The sequence below is a fragment of the Trichoplusia ni genome, unplaced genomic scaffold (assembly GCF_003590095.1).
Source record: "Trichoplusia ni isolate ovarian cell line Hi5 unplaced genomic scaffold, tn1 tig00000884, whole genome shotgun sequence".
Lineage (NCBI taxonomy): Eukaryota > Metazoa > Arthropoda > Insecta > Lepidoptera > Noctuidae > Trichoplusia > Trichoplusia ni.
The window spans coordinates 22,138-35,408 of NW_020800072.1; the positions used below are offsets into that span (position 1 = coordinate 22,138).

Consider the following 13,271-nt stretch of genomic DNA (forward strand, 5'->3'; position numbering starts at 1 on the left):
TTCATTATAGAAGTAGTTTATATAGAGCTGCTAATTATTTCTCAAAACAACTCACTACTTAAATAAACTAAGAATAATAGGAATGGGAACTATTTTGTAAAAACAGTGAGTTTAATGACGTAAATATTCGATATATACAAATTGAAATCACTAAGTTCGTTTAAAAAAAATGAGTTTAAAAACTTCTAGTACACACAGAACAATGAGTTTAAAAACTTCCTTTTAGTTCTTAATGTTTTTTTTCCGTACAAGTTGTTATATTGCGTATGAAAAACAAATGATCAAAACACCGAGTTGTCTACGTTTACGTTTCGTTGTAAGACGAAGTGTGTCAATGAACGAGGTAATTAAAACTCAATTGAATCAATAATATGTATTATGTTATGTAGCTACACAGTACGCACCGAGTACCACGCACTTGATAATTTAGTATTGAACATTATTAGTGTTAATTTTTCTTCAAATTTTGATCAAGAATTATTCAAATAAAAAATGTCTGTTTATTGTAAAATATAAAAAAAGAATCAATCTGGTATGAGGGTTTTCAACATAAGATCGAAGGTACCTAATTGGTAAATATATTATCATAATTTAGTTTTCTCCAATTACCTAAATATTATACACCACATGCTAGGTTCAACATTTTACGTGCAGCCGCTAATTTCCACAGGTTAGTAAGGAAATTATTTAATAAAAGTTAGTCAAAGATACAAAAGTTGCAAAAGTTTTTCAGTTCCAAACTACTTCAAACTCAATCCCAAACCTCTAACTACTGAAATTGTAAATAGTTTCAGATGCATCATCACCCCAAGCTTTCAAACTTGAAATGTTGTGAACCTCCATAGTGTCTGACTAAAAGTTTTCAAAAACTATACTGTAATTTAATTTAGGTCTCAGTTAAATTAGTATAATTCTGCTAACTGCACTGGAATGCCCCTTTAAAATTAACTAGAAATGAGTATTTTAGTGCAACTGCGACCTATTTCTAAAAATAACTGAATTTTGTTCACAACTAATTTACGTCTAGATAGTTGAGTATTTCTGAAATCTTCTTCTCGTAAGTAATATTGAAGACTCGTAGCAGTGCATATGGAGTTCACAGCATTATCGTCTGACCAAACCCTTCAATCAAGTGACATTTCGTCAAACGTTAGCGTTGATAGGAACCTTCAAATGTATGGCCATGACAAGATAAATTCAGGTGTGCCATTTCCATACATTGAAGGGTTGCCTATCAACAACGATGTTTCCCCATGCGACTCACCGTTAACGACCAGGTGTATCTCTTGGCGAGCCTCCCCTAAGCCGTTGTCCGCCACGCAAATGTAGACGCCGGTGTCATTGCGGTACAGCGACACGATCTCCAGCGCGCCGTCAGACGTCAGCCGGTAGCGACCCACGGTGCCGTCGATCTGATCAAGGTAACCAGGAAGATGTAAATAGCTTTAGGGTAATATGAGGATCAGGTAGCTAGATAAGGATAAAGCTCGAGAACGCCTATCAAGAAAGAGTGCCCACAGGCATTATATTAATGATGACAAAATGTCTTCACGATGAAATAATTGCATTGTTTATTCTAAAGTTTTCGCAGGTAAAGATAGTTGGTTTTAAATCCAGTTTATAAGGTTGAAAATTTATAAAATGTAAGTTTGTAATGTGAAAATATCCTCACGGTAAGTTCGCCCCGGCGCCAGGTGATCTTAGGCGGTGGGTTTCCGTGGAACAGGCAACGCAGCGTGGCCGTGCCGCCCTCCGACGCCGCCACCTGCGGCTCCTGCTGCGGAACCGGGCGCGGCGCGGACGGGACATCTGTAATCATTCCCATTAGTGCTAAAGATTTTCAAATTGCCATAAATTAGACAGAAGCCAATTAGGTAGTTGGACTTTTTTTTTTTTTTAAACGACTCCCGCACTAAGGAATTTAATCCTTGTATCGCGGGGACTGAGAAATTAGGAATAATCATTTTTTGAAAAAAAAAAAAGAAATAACTTACGTTTTGTGAAATGCAACGCACACTGTGAATGGCAATCAATCACAATATAACATGAGCAATTACTGAACTGCGAGTAACTGAACCAATTCGATGATCCTTAAATTCTTAATTTCCGTAGAAATACTATTGATGCTATTGAAATTACCTGGTGAGTAGGCGGTGGTGTAGACTGGACGTAGGGTGGTGGTATCTTCAGCCGGCAGCACGCAGAGGTCGCTGCAGCCGCGCCGGCAGCACTTGCCCACGCCGCGGCAGTCCGCGTCGTCCGTGCACTCGTGACGACACGTCACCTCGTTCGTTGTCGTTTCGTCCATGGGGCACATGCCAGGCTTGACAACTGGACACAAATATTTAACATTAACATAAGTACACTAATATGATACTGCACGGATGCCGCGGATCGAGTTGTTGAGGTCACCACGCCAAACCCACTGGTCGCGACGTGTCGCGGATTCGATACCCGCGTAGGACAAACTTTGATCTTTGTGCCTTTGCCTGGGATCGCGGTAGTTTGCATAGCGTTGCCGTGATCTCAGGTACAAGGGAAGGGTGAAGCACTCGGGTGGTTTTAGCCGGTAGGAGTCCGGCACATCTCTTCGCCTTCCCCAGGGCGGAGAAGCCCGTGAGGGTTTTCCCGGGTAAAAAAAGGCGTCTTTGTGCCTCTAACTTGAATGTATTTGAAAGCCCCAGCGAAACAAGGTTTAAAAATAAATGAGTAAGGTAGTCGTTCTTTTTTAATTATGGTGACGCTGGTAGCCCAGGCTGTTTTGCTTTGAAGTTCCAAAAGTAATATTAAAGCAATTATACTTATTGTTGTCATAAAATGTTCTTACTTATTCTGCATTCTGAAGAGTATCTCGGTTCGAAATCAACAGCGTTTCTGTAAGCAGACACGACGCAGCGCTCGCCTTGCGCACACTGTACGTTGCTACATGGGTGGTCTTTGCAGGTACATCTGTTGGAAAAAAGGTTTAATATTAAAAAAAGTACTTTCGTAATCTAACGGCAAAGTCATTGAATGTAAATTGTCGTCCAGTTACAAGGCTTGCAAAAAAATTGCCAAGATGTATTTAGTTTTGCGGATAAAGTCGTGGAAATTTTTGGGAAAGGACGAAATTTTCGTTTTTCAGATGATGATAAAGAATGTATGTAAATTGCCAAATAGATAGAGAATAACTATATTACCTCTCGCAGCCATCATCGCCGACGCTCAACTCCTTGCCGTAGGAGCAGTTGAGTTGCCTGCACTCCTGCTTCAGCAGCTCGCAGTTGACCTCGACGGTGACGCACGCGCAGCGCTCGCAGCCGTCAGCGGTGCGCGTGCGCTGCACGCCGTAGTCGCAGCGGAGCCGCGAGCACTGGGCTTCGTAAGCCTCGCAGTCTGGTAATACTTCGTTCGTCTCTGATGATACAAATGTGGAATGTTAAGATAAGACATAGACAAAAAATTTTGGCTCAATATTCATCTAATTTTCGTACAAATCAGCCTACCACTTATACAAGTTACTTTTATTATTTCAGAAGTGTGATTTTGGTTTACGTTAGTGTGAATTGCTAAAATTTGAATTGAGTTGAATTTAAAAAGTATTCAATACCATACAGACGCTGGTGATCTGATATTTCCTATACAACAGTAATCCTGTGATGAAATCGTGATTTTGAATTCTTACTATCACATCTAGCTGAGTAGATCGGTTCCTGAGTGCGGCTGTCTCGAGTGGCGACCGCTACGCAGCGCTCGTCCGACGAGCAGGCGGCACGCACACACGGGTCTTCACGGCACCTACATCTATAGCCACAAATAAGGATTAAGTAAATAAAGTAGAGTGGCATGGTCACTAAGTGACAAAACTCTCTTCTTTCAATAAAGATTACAAAAAAAGGTAATTTTAACGCTAACAGAATTTATGAAAGGATTCTGTAAGTATACATAGGTGGATAGACATTTGTACATACGCTAAAGGCTCGTCTAAACGCATGTCGAAGTTAAACTGCTTATAAACTATCTTCAAACTTAAGAACTGAAGGAAGTAAGAACTATCTGAAACCAACCTCTGGCAGCCATCTTGTTCAAATCTGTCGGTGCCGTACGGGCAGTCGAGCGCGTCGCACTCCTGTTGTAGCAGATAGCAGTCCGGCCCTTGGTCGACACCTGAACAGATGACTTCAATGTAATATTTTTCTTAATTTAAATTGTCAACTGATGAAAGAGTTTGGCAAATACCGTTTATGAATATCGAGTTATATTTATCATCATAAATGGTTTTCGTCCATCTTATTGACCACTATTAAGACACCAAAAGATAAGCTGATGTATAGTGGTACTTATACATCAGCTTCTGAAGATCCTCTTATACAGCAAATATAACAGGACTTTCGGTTACCAAAACATCTATGTAATGAATAAAGAACCATACAAGGTACATCGGGTCCTTTGGACAACTACGATTTCACATTAAACAAGTAATGACGAACAAGCATCAGTGCAAGAGAAACAAAGCAAGCATGTGCGTCAGCAGTGCGGAGAGGACTAAAGCGATTCACATCGATCAACTTCACGCTTGCACGTTGACGACAATGGCACACGGAGCGTAAGGCCTTCCATATACAGGCGACACAGGGGTCGTGGTAGTGTGGAGGTCAGGTGTGTTACAGTAAGGTAAGGTTAGTCGGGTCGCCTGTGCAGCAGCAAGCGGTGTCAGTACCGTTGCCTGTCGACCTCGGAAATTGGCAGACATTGGAGCATTCGTCGTAAGAACGGAAGTTGTTGTCGTTGCCGCCGCAGCCCTGGTAGATGAACACGATGCAGTCTTGGTCCAGCGCGCTGTAGTGCCAGCGCGGGGTCTGCGGCGCGTCGCAGCTGACGCCCGTGTCCACGGCCTGCAGGCACTCGCGCGCTGCCCGCCGCGCCACACGGTTAGTCACAAGCCAGTTACACTACTTTAGTGCCTCTCGCGAATACGAAGCTTTACGTATGTCATGCTCCAGAGTTTTTATCATTTACTATGTCAGTTACTGAAACTAGATTTAAGAAATTGTGCAAGGTAAGATAGTTTGAGTGAAGAATGAAGAGAAAGGTGCGCGTTTAGTTACGTTATCCCAGAACCTTTGAGTTATTATTGTGAGAGTATATTTTAGTGGTTTCTTACCAGGGCCGGCGGCACCACAGACTCTGTCGCACTCGTCAACAGTGGAGAACCGGTTGGGTCCGCCAGCACAGCCACCGTACGCGAAGGGCTGGCAGCTGGCCGTGCGCGAGTCCCAGTAGAACTTGGGGAAGGAAGCGCGGCATGGTCCGGGGTCCAGGGGAGCTCCACACACGTCTGCACACCATAGGAATTTGTTAATTTAGATCTTTTACAAGTAACATCTGTTACTACTGTTTTATTAATTAATCGGTGGATTAATTTAGACATCTGCTGTATTTAAACGGATTAAGGTCATATCTAACTGTATTCCCCCTAACCTTGGTCTCGGAAGGCTCCGCAGCGCCTCTCGCACTCCTCCTCGCTGCTGTAGGAGTTGGGGTGCTGGCAACCGCCGAACTCGCCGGCGACACACGAGCGCCGCTCCGAGTCGTAGTAGAACACCGTCACGTTGTCGCCGCACGGGAGCAGGGAGCTCGGCGTGGTGCATTCTCCTTCAGCGGTCTGCTGTTAAAAAACATAATATTCTCAGAAACGTATCAAGCTAAGTAAGCCAAGTAGCATTTTTAGCAATTATTAGTAGCATTTTTAGCAATTGTTCGTAAAAATCGTTCGAATGGACCAAAATGACGGATCTAAGCAACGTCAACGGCTCAAAGAAACAAAATGCCATTCCATGCTTAAAGGGGTCTCTATTAGTGTTTTGTGACAGCAGCTTTGCTACTAGGGCACGAGTCCAAACAAACATGTTTTGGATTGGGTTTTATTGTAAAACGCCACCCCCGCATAAATGAAAGCTAACGAGATTCGCACTTAATCGAGGTCATTGCCAGTATGATAACTTTATATCCAGTTATTTTACAGTGTAGGTAGTATGTTTGATGAGCTATCCTTACCTGAGGTGGTGCGTAAACCGGTCGCCTGCATCGAGCTTCGCAATCTTGCTGCGTCTCGAATCTGAGAGATAATAATTTTATCAATTTATGGAGGAACTAGATTTCAAGTGGCTCTTTTTGCATACAACGACCAATTTTTCGGTCACAAACATTAGTATAACCACTGGCAAACGTTTTGAGGTTCTTGCTGCAAGGAATCTTGAAATATGGGACAACAGATTAAATACAAATATTGTTCCTGCTGTAAAATATCGTTCTTAGCGATGAGCAAGCCCATTGTGGCACCGTGGAACTCTATCTTTATCTACTACTGGAGTGGGCATAAAATATATTCTATTTATATATTTATTTACTCTGCACCTATCTTATTATGCTATACGATACGCGTATTTTATTTATTTTTATTTTATTTTTATTTTATTTGGGAAACAAACAGATGTAATATAGTTAATAAAATACATACAAAATAAACAGTACTCAATCCAGAACAGTTTCCACACTAAATTAAAACATTTGCGCCAAATGCGAAACTGAATAAAATTTAAAAAGAATTGCAAACAAATATAAACAATTTAGATAAAAAAAAATAGAAGTTACCTTACATCTACGTATCGAGAAACAATATTAATTACTAGAAGCATGAACCAGACAGTCGTGAACAGATTTTTTAAATTTGGGCATAGAGATATAAAATATATCTAAATTACAACTATTATTAATTAGATTATTGTACAAGCGGCAGGATCTTATTATAAATAAGTTGTTACCATAATTAGTTCGGGTAGTGGGCGTATAAAACAAAGACTTGTCACGAACATTAAAACGCGGGCATCTCAGACCTATTTTGCTTAGGAGGTAAGAAGAGTCAACTTGATTTCTAACAATTTTATATAAAAATAGTAAATCTCGTTCATTACGCCGGGCCTGTAGAGTGGGTAAATAAGGTAGACTTATGGGGTGTTTATTATTTCTCCATGTCAAATGCTTCATTAATTTATTTTGGATACCTTGTATCTGATCAATATAAATATTGTATTGCGGATTCCACACTATAGATGCATACTCGAGAATGGGTCTTACAATGGTCTTATACAGGAGTAATAATGTAGATAAGCGCTTAAAATCTTTAGAAACCCTCAACACAAACCCTAGTAGGCGATAAGCTTTATTCGTAACAGCAGTGATTTGGCTATCAAAGATTAGTTTACTATCCAACTGCACACCCAGGTCTCGCACCTCAGACACCCTCTTAATACTTTCATTATTCATATTATAGTCGTATTCTATATATTTATTTTTTCTCGTATATGTGATGACATTGCATTTCTTAGTATTTATATAAAGCATATTTTTATTACAGTAGTTACATAAATTATAAATGTCATTTTGTAGTTTGATGCAATCATCTTTACTCTTAATCACCTTATAAATTTTCTTATCGTCAGCATATAACAAAAAGTTCGAATTATTGAAAATTGTTTGAATGTCATTAATATAGATATTAAATAATAAGGGTCCGAGATGCGATCCCTGAGGCACACCTGATGTGATAGGTATAAATGTAGAAGAGAAACCTTTGATAGTAACAGCTTGTGTACGATTTTCGACGTAAGACTCTAGCCAGCGCAATAGATCACCATGTACCCCGATTACCTCAAGCTTGTGTAAGAGTAATCGATGAGAAATTTTATCAAATGCCTTTGAGTAATCGGTATACACGACATCAACTTGAAAGCCATTATCCATAGCCATGATTACTGTATCAATAAATTCGCACAAGTTAGTTTCGGTCGATTTCCTACTTACAAAACCATGTTGCTCAGTTATCAATATAGGTTTGACAAGCGGCGTAATAATGTCACAAACGATACATTCGAACAGCTTAGGGATAACACTAAGTTTCGATATAGGACGATAGTTTTTAATGTCATGTTTGTCGCCACCCTTGTATATTGGCACAACAAAAGACCGCTTCCATAACAGTGGCATGGCACCCAATTGCAATGATACATTGAATAGTTTATGTAAAGGGATAGACAAGGTCTTGCAACACATTTGAAGAAATAGTGCTGGAATGCCATCTGGGCCAGAACCCTTTTTAGTGTCTAATTTTTTTAGATATTTAAAAACTGTGTCTAAGGAAATATTAATTTTATTTAAGTTCAATGATGTGTGACTAGCAGTGCCACATGATGAGATCAGCGGATTTCCTAAGTCTTTCTCAAAAGCGGAGCCAAAGTAGGTGTTGAAAAGACCAGCAATAGTCTCACCATCAGAGGAAGACACATCGTCTAGGTGTAGACTATCTGGGAGACTATTTGATTTTTTTTTAGAATGGACATAGGCCCAGAAATGTTTACTGTTCTTAGCAATATTGTTTTCGATTTTACTTATATAATGATTGTAACACTCCTTAGCAACTCTCTTTTGCCTATCTCTTAAGAGCACAAAAGTTAGATAGTCTCCATAACGACCATAACGTTTCCATTTCTTATGGAATTTCAATTTTTCTTTTATAATTTTTACTAACGCGGAAGAGTACCATAGCGGATATTTATTATTGTTTAGGTTTGTTTTAGTAGGGACGTGAACACTTATTACTTCATCGAGAACATTGTAAAATTTTGACAAAGATTCATCAATATCATTTTCTCCTATAACAGTATCCCAATCAATGCGGCTAAGATGATTATTAATTAAGTCATAGTCTGCACTGCCAAACAAACGTATCACCGCATGCTGGGTACGCAAATTTTTGAAATGAATATTTGGTATACTAATATTCAGAGCTGGGTGATGAGGATCTTCGCTAACTAATGGAGATATACATTTCACAACATTGCAGTTACAATTACTAATGACCAAATCAAGCATCCTGTAATTAACGTTCCCGATTAAATTAAACTGTGTAAAGTTGTTAAATGACAAAAAGTTTGACAGTGCTAGAGCTAAAGGATCCCTTGTTGAATTTAAGATAGTTTCATTTGGTGATATTTTTATCCAGTCTGCATTTCTTATATTAAAATCTCCAACTATTGCAAACCGATCATTTGGATTATTGACAACAGATTGAGAAATTTGAGCATAAAATGTCTCCTCGTCGTTAAGCTGGAGACAATTCTGGGGGAAGTAACAACAATACAACCTTAGTTTTGAGTTTTGAGAACGTTCCTTTGTAAGAATATTTAATGACAAAATATCAGCCGATACTAAATCATTTGATGGGCTAATATTGACATCACTAATCGTTAAACCTTTTTTAATAGCAATAATTACACCTCCACCCATCTTATCTGATCTGGAGGTATAATCTCTATCACATCTGTATACACTGTACCTATCATCAAATAATTCAGAATTAAAAATCCCTGGTAACAGCCACGTCTCACTTAAACAAATTATGTCATAAGCACAGAGTAGTAAATTACTAAAGAATAAGCTTGTCTTAGTTCGCAGCCCACGAACGTTTTGATAATATATGCTTATATCAGAGAGCATTTTTGAAATAATTTTTGTAACAATTAAATATAACATTTACATAACATACTGTTATAGGATACCCAAGTAACTCCCACGTGCAAGCAATTATAGAACTAGTACAATAGTTTTCGAACCGCATAATATATAACCACACTACCTCTCTTATTACGACACATATTGATATTATATAACTAAACAAATTCACTAATGTCTGATTCTGCCTAAGAAAAATACTTTTAAAAAATGACATAAAATATAAAGAAATAACTAAAAGGATCAAATGAATACTATTAACTCTTCTTAAACCAACTTTTTTAGATCATCCTCAGATGAAATATGAATAGCAGTGCTTGAGTCAGTTTTTCGTGCCAATATTGAGAAATTCTTGACCCACACATATTTATACTGCTTTTCTACAGCTAGCTTTTTTACCTTGTTCAATAACATTTTTTTGCAACTTGTTAAGTGTTCATTAAAATAAATACGGGAGGTGTTCTCGGAGTAACCAATGTCGCTCGCTTTTATATCTTTAAACTCTCTCAAACGGGATAAAAATTCGTCCTTTTTGTATCGGGCTAAGAACCGTACTATTACTGGCTTAGGCTTCTTAAGGTCCTTATTCAAGTGTGCTACTCTAGTAACAAAATCAATATCAGTCTGCGGGTTAAAGGGGCATTTAGCATAGGTAGCGAGCTTGGACAGGGCGTTCATCAAATTTTCTCCATTCTTCTCAGGTAGGCCTATAATTTCAATATTAGAGCGTCTACCCCACTGTTCTTGCTTTTCAATATTACCCTCAATAGACTTTAATTGGCCTCTCAGATCACTTACCTCTAATTCTAGAGTATTTATTTTTTTCGCTTTATTATCTAGACAGTTTATTTTTTCCATGACTGTATCATATTTCGCGCTTAAAAACTTAACATTATTTTGTAGATCAGTGACTTCAGACTTCAGTTCCAATAGGGTACAGTTAATGTTGGAAAAAGCTGCATTAATCTCCTCTTTGACAATACTTCGTAGTTCTTCCTTTGATATTGAAATAATATCCTCCTTACTATTTGCTGTGTTTTTTTTTATGGTAACATTTTGTTGCGATGGGGAGACTTGTGGCATTGCAATATCAGTTTGCTCGGAACATCCAGAACAAAGCCACGATGACATTGAGCGTCGGTTAGGTACCTCATCTTTATTTGGGAAAATACATTTTATATGATAATTATCACAACATTGGCTACATATCAATTCTTTATTAACATTCTTGGTACGTAGACGACAGCATTTAAAATCCATGGTTAGTCAGGTGTAGTCAAAAAGTGTAATCACTGAATGCACTTTCTGAACGCACTTTTATGATGCTTAAAATAGAGGTGTATTCAAGCATGGAACGCAACGCCGTGCGTTTCGGTGCAATGTAGGTTGGTAGCACTGCTGGATGCACCGCTGACACTGCGCACGCCAATTTGGTCGTTATGCGTCACACTTAACCGTGAGAGTCCCATACACACGCGTTATTATTCACCGCAACATGCACTTTTTATAGTTATTGTTTATTACTGTTTATTTACTTTCTTTGTGAATGTAACATGCGACACAGTTAGCACTGGATAAAGTTAAACGATTGTAATGCACTTTTATATTGAATGAACTATTAAAGTGTTATGAAACTAATATTTTTACGGGGAGGTTATACTATTGTAATGTTATTTAGGCGCGTTCCAGACAGAAAATATATTTTGAATAGTATATAATTACTATTCAAAATATATCTTAAAAATACATTTCGGTGAGTCTAAACAAGTTTACCTAGACAATTGAAGCCGCATATTAACGCATAACATAGAGCAATGATTCTATGTCTATTAAATATTGACTTTCGGATGTTTAAATAGCTATGTTGAAGACAGTCGTGTTTAGCTTAGGGCCGAAAGGTACTAACTAGAACTGTAGGCATATTTAAATATTTTTTATACAGCTAGATATTTAAAAAACACGTCCTTATGTTATGTCTATGTCTTTCATTCAAACTAAAGAATCTATCATTTGTTTAAATTGGAGTTTGATAAATATTGAAAAGTCTAACGTTCGACGTGCAAAAATACACCTTACTGCTTAGACATAAAGGTGATGTTAATGTCAATGGGTTGTATATCCTGTTCCTATTAACCTCAGGGCACATTTTTCTTCTGTTCCTTGTCAGTGTAATGTAACTTTGGTGTTCAAGGCATTAAGGTCGCTTTTCACCTGTTCTCGTTGCCACTGCACCCAGTGTACACGAACTGGTTGCACTGGTCTCGGGAGGCGTCGTAGAACCACTGCTGGATGTAGTCGAGGCAGTTGCCCCCCTCTGGTGGGAGGGAGCACACGTCTGGAACAAGGGATATTATTTAATACATTGCTGTTAAGTTTTCCTGCCCTTTCTAGCCAAGGGACATTTTACAGGGCTTACCGAGAAGTTGTTAAAAAAATCTCCACAAAGAAGACTAAAAAAAGAAAGCTCCCGCACTATGGAGAATTCAAGTCACATGCAAAAGAAAACCATTACTCAGGACGAGCATTCATGGATTACACACAGACTTGTCCTACGCGGGGATCGAACCTGCGCCCTGTCACTCACAGTGGGTTTGGCGTGGTGACCATTCCATATTCCCCGAGATGACAGGTTATCAAAGCGTGCAATTATTTAGGAATGAAGCTTGGCTTGAGGAGCTGATGGGGTTCTTCCGTTATTTTGGAATACGGACAATTTGTTGAATAGGCGCCGTTTTCACCAATACAAAATGAAAAGACCTTAAGTGTTTGGCAACAAGAAGTTGAGTCTGATGTAGTTTCTCTTGAAAAAATGTATTATAAGTAGCTAGACTATTGAATATGTAAGCGAGAGGATAGTATAAAAACAGAAGGCTTACTCCCGACGAAGTCGAGTTCCGAAACTCGACACTAGCCCTAATTTATGCAGAGGCACAATTTTGAATTCTCAATCGATATCTAACGACGATGATAAAAGAAGATCACTACTCGATTTTGTTTTGTTTTGATAGTATCATTTATGACTGAATCAATATCATGAGCAAGATTAAAATCGGGAGTAAGTGAACAGGTTGCGTTTTATAGAATTTTCTACCCAAGTCGTATGATTGTGGTATATTCATATACAAGTTAATTACAAAAAAATAGGTAAAATTATACTTTATGCAAATATCAACACCACACTTAGATTTAAACTCAATTTGGCATTTATCAAGCTTGAAATGGCTCGATGTTGAGAAACTTGCGCGTAGAATAAAGACATGTACAAAACATGCGCTTCTATAAAAAGTTTTATTATCATATCAGCATGCTGTATGTGTGATTTTAGTGAACAGCATGTATAGTGTGTACCTATCTCAGCCTTGCAGACTTGAGCACACTCTTGTACTGAGGAGAACCGGTTGGCGCCTCCGAGGCAGCCACCGTACGCGAACTCCAGACATTGACCGGAAGGTACGTCATAGTAGACCTTCGTGACGTACGACGTGCAAGGTCCGGGGTCCAGCCGTTGTTGGCACACGTCTAGACAATACACTCCTTGTTATTATAACTTTATAAACATCTACGACATGCGAAACGTTTTGTGCTTTCGCCGATTCGCGAAACAGCCAACACAGGCAGAAAATATATCGATCATTTATATTTGTTAAATATGTGGAACCATCACTTGATTCAAATTTAGCGTATTTAATATTTGTTTTCTTTCTAAATAATCTTAAATGTTA

At 38.6% G+C, this 13,271-nt stretch overlaps 2 protein-coding genes across 9 annotated transcripts in view; both read right to left on the bottom strand.

The window, feature by feature from the left end:
• LOC113507179 (papilin-like) overlaps positions 1-13,271 on the bottom strand; it is a gene marked incomplete at its 5' end in the record, with an annotated part of 35,869 nt that overhangs the window by 5,649 nt on the left and 16,949 nt on the right. For 5 of the 8 annotated variants that reach the window (XM_026890034.1, XM_026890040.1, XM_026890036.1 and 2 more), the window contains 13 exon segments: positions 1,265-1,412; positions 1,673-1,809; positions 2,140-2,331; positions 2,828-2,949; positions 3,180-3,396; positions 3,665-3,783; positions 4,047-4,146; positions 4,700-4,891; positions 5,144-5,317; positions 5,461-5,647; positions 6,037-6,097; positions 11,761-11,884; positions 12,898-13,068. In XM_026890034.1, coding sequence (XP_026745835.1) covers positions 1,265-1,412; positions 1,673-1,809; positions 2,140-2,331; positions 2,828-2,949; positions 3,180-3,396; positions 3,665-3,783; positions 4,047-4,146; positions 4,700-4,891; positions 5,144-5,317; positions 5,461-5,647; positions 6,037-6,097; positions 11,761-11,884; positions 12,898-13,068 — 1,944 coding nt within the window. 8 annotated transcript variants of the gene reach the window in all.
• LOC113507180 lies at positions 8,187-11,754 on the bottom strand. The gene has a single exon (XM_026890041.1). It carries the CDS (start codon positions 10,807-10,809, stop codon positions 9,817-9,819), a length of 993 nt encoding a protein of 330 aa, XP_026745842.1. The 5' UTR covers positions 10,810-11,754; the 3' UTR covers positions 8,187-9,816.

What these genes read in the sequence shown, in the direction of transcription:
- LOC113507180 (XM_026890041.1), bottom strand. Translation starts at nt 10,809, where the DNA reads ATGGATTTTAAATGCTGTCGTCTACGTACCAAGAATGTTAATAAAGAA.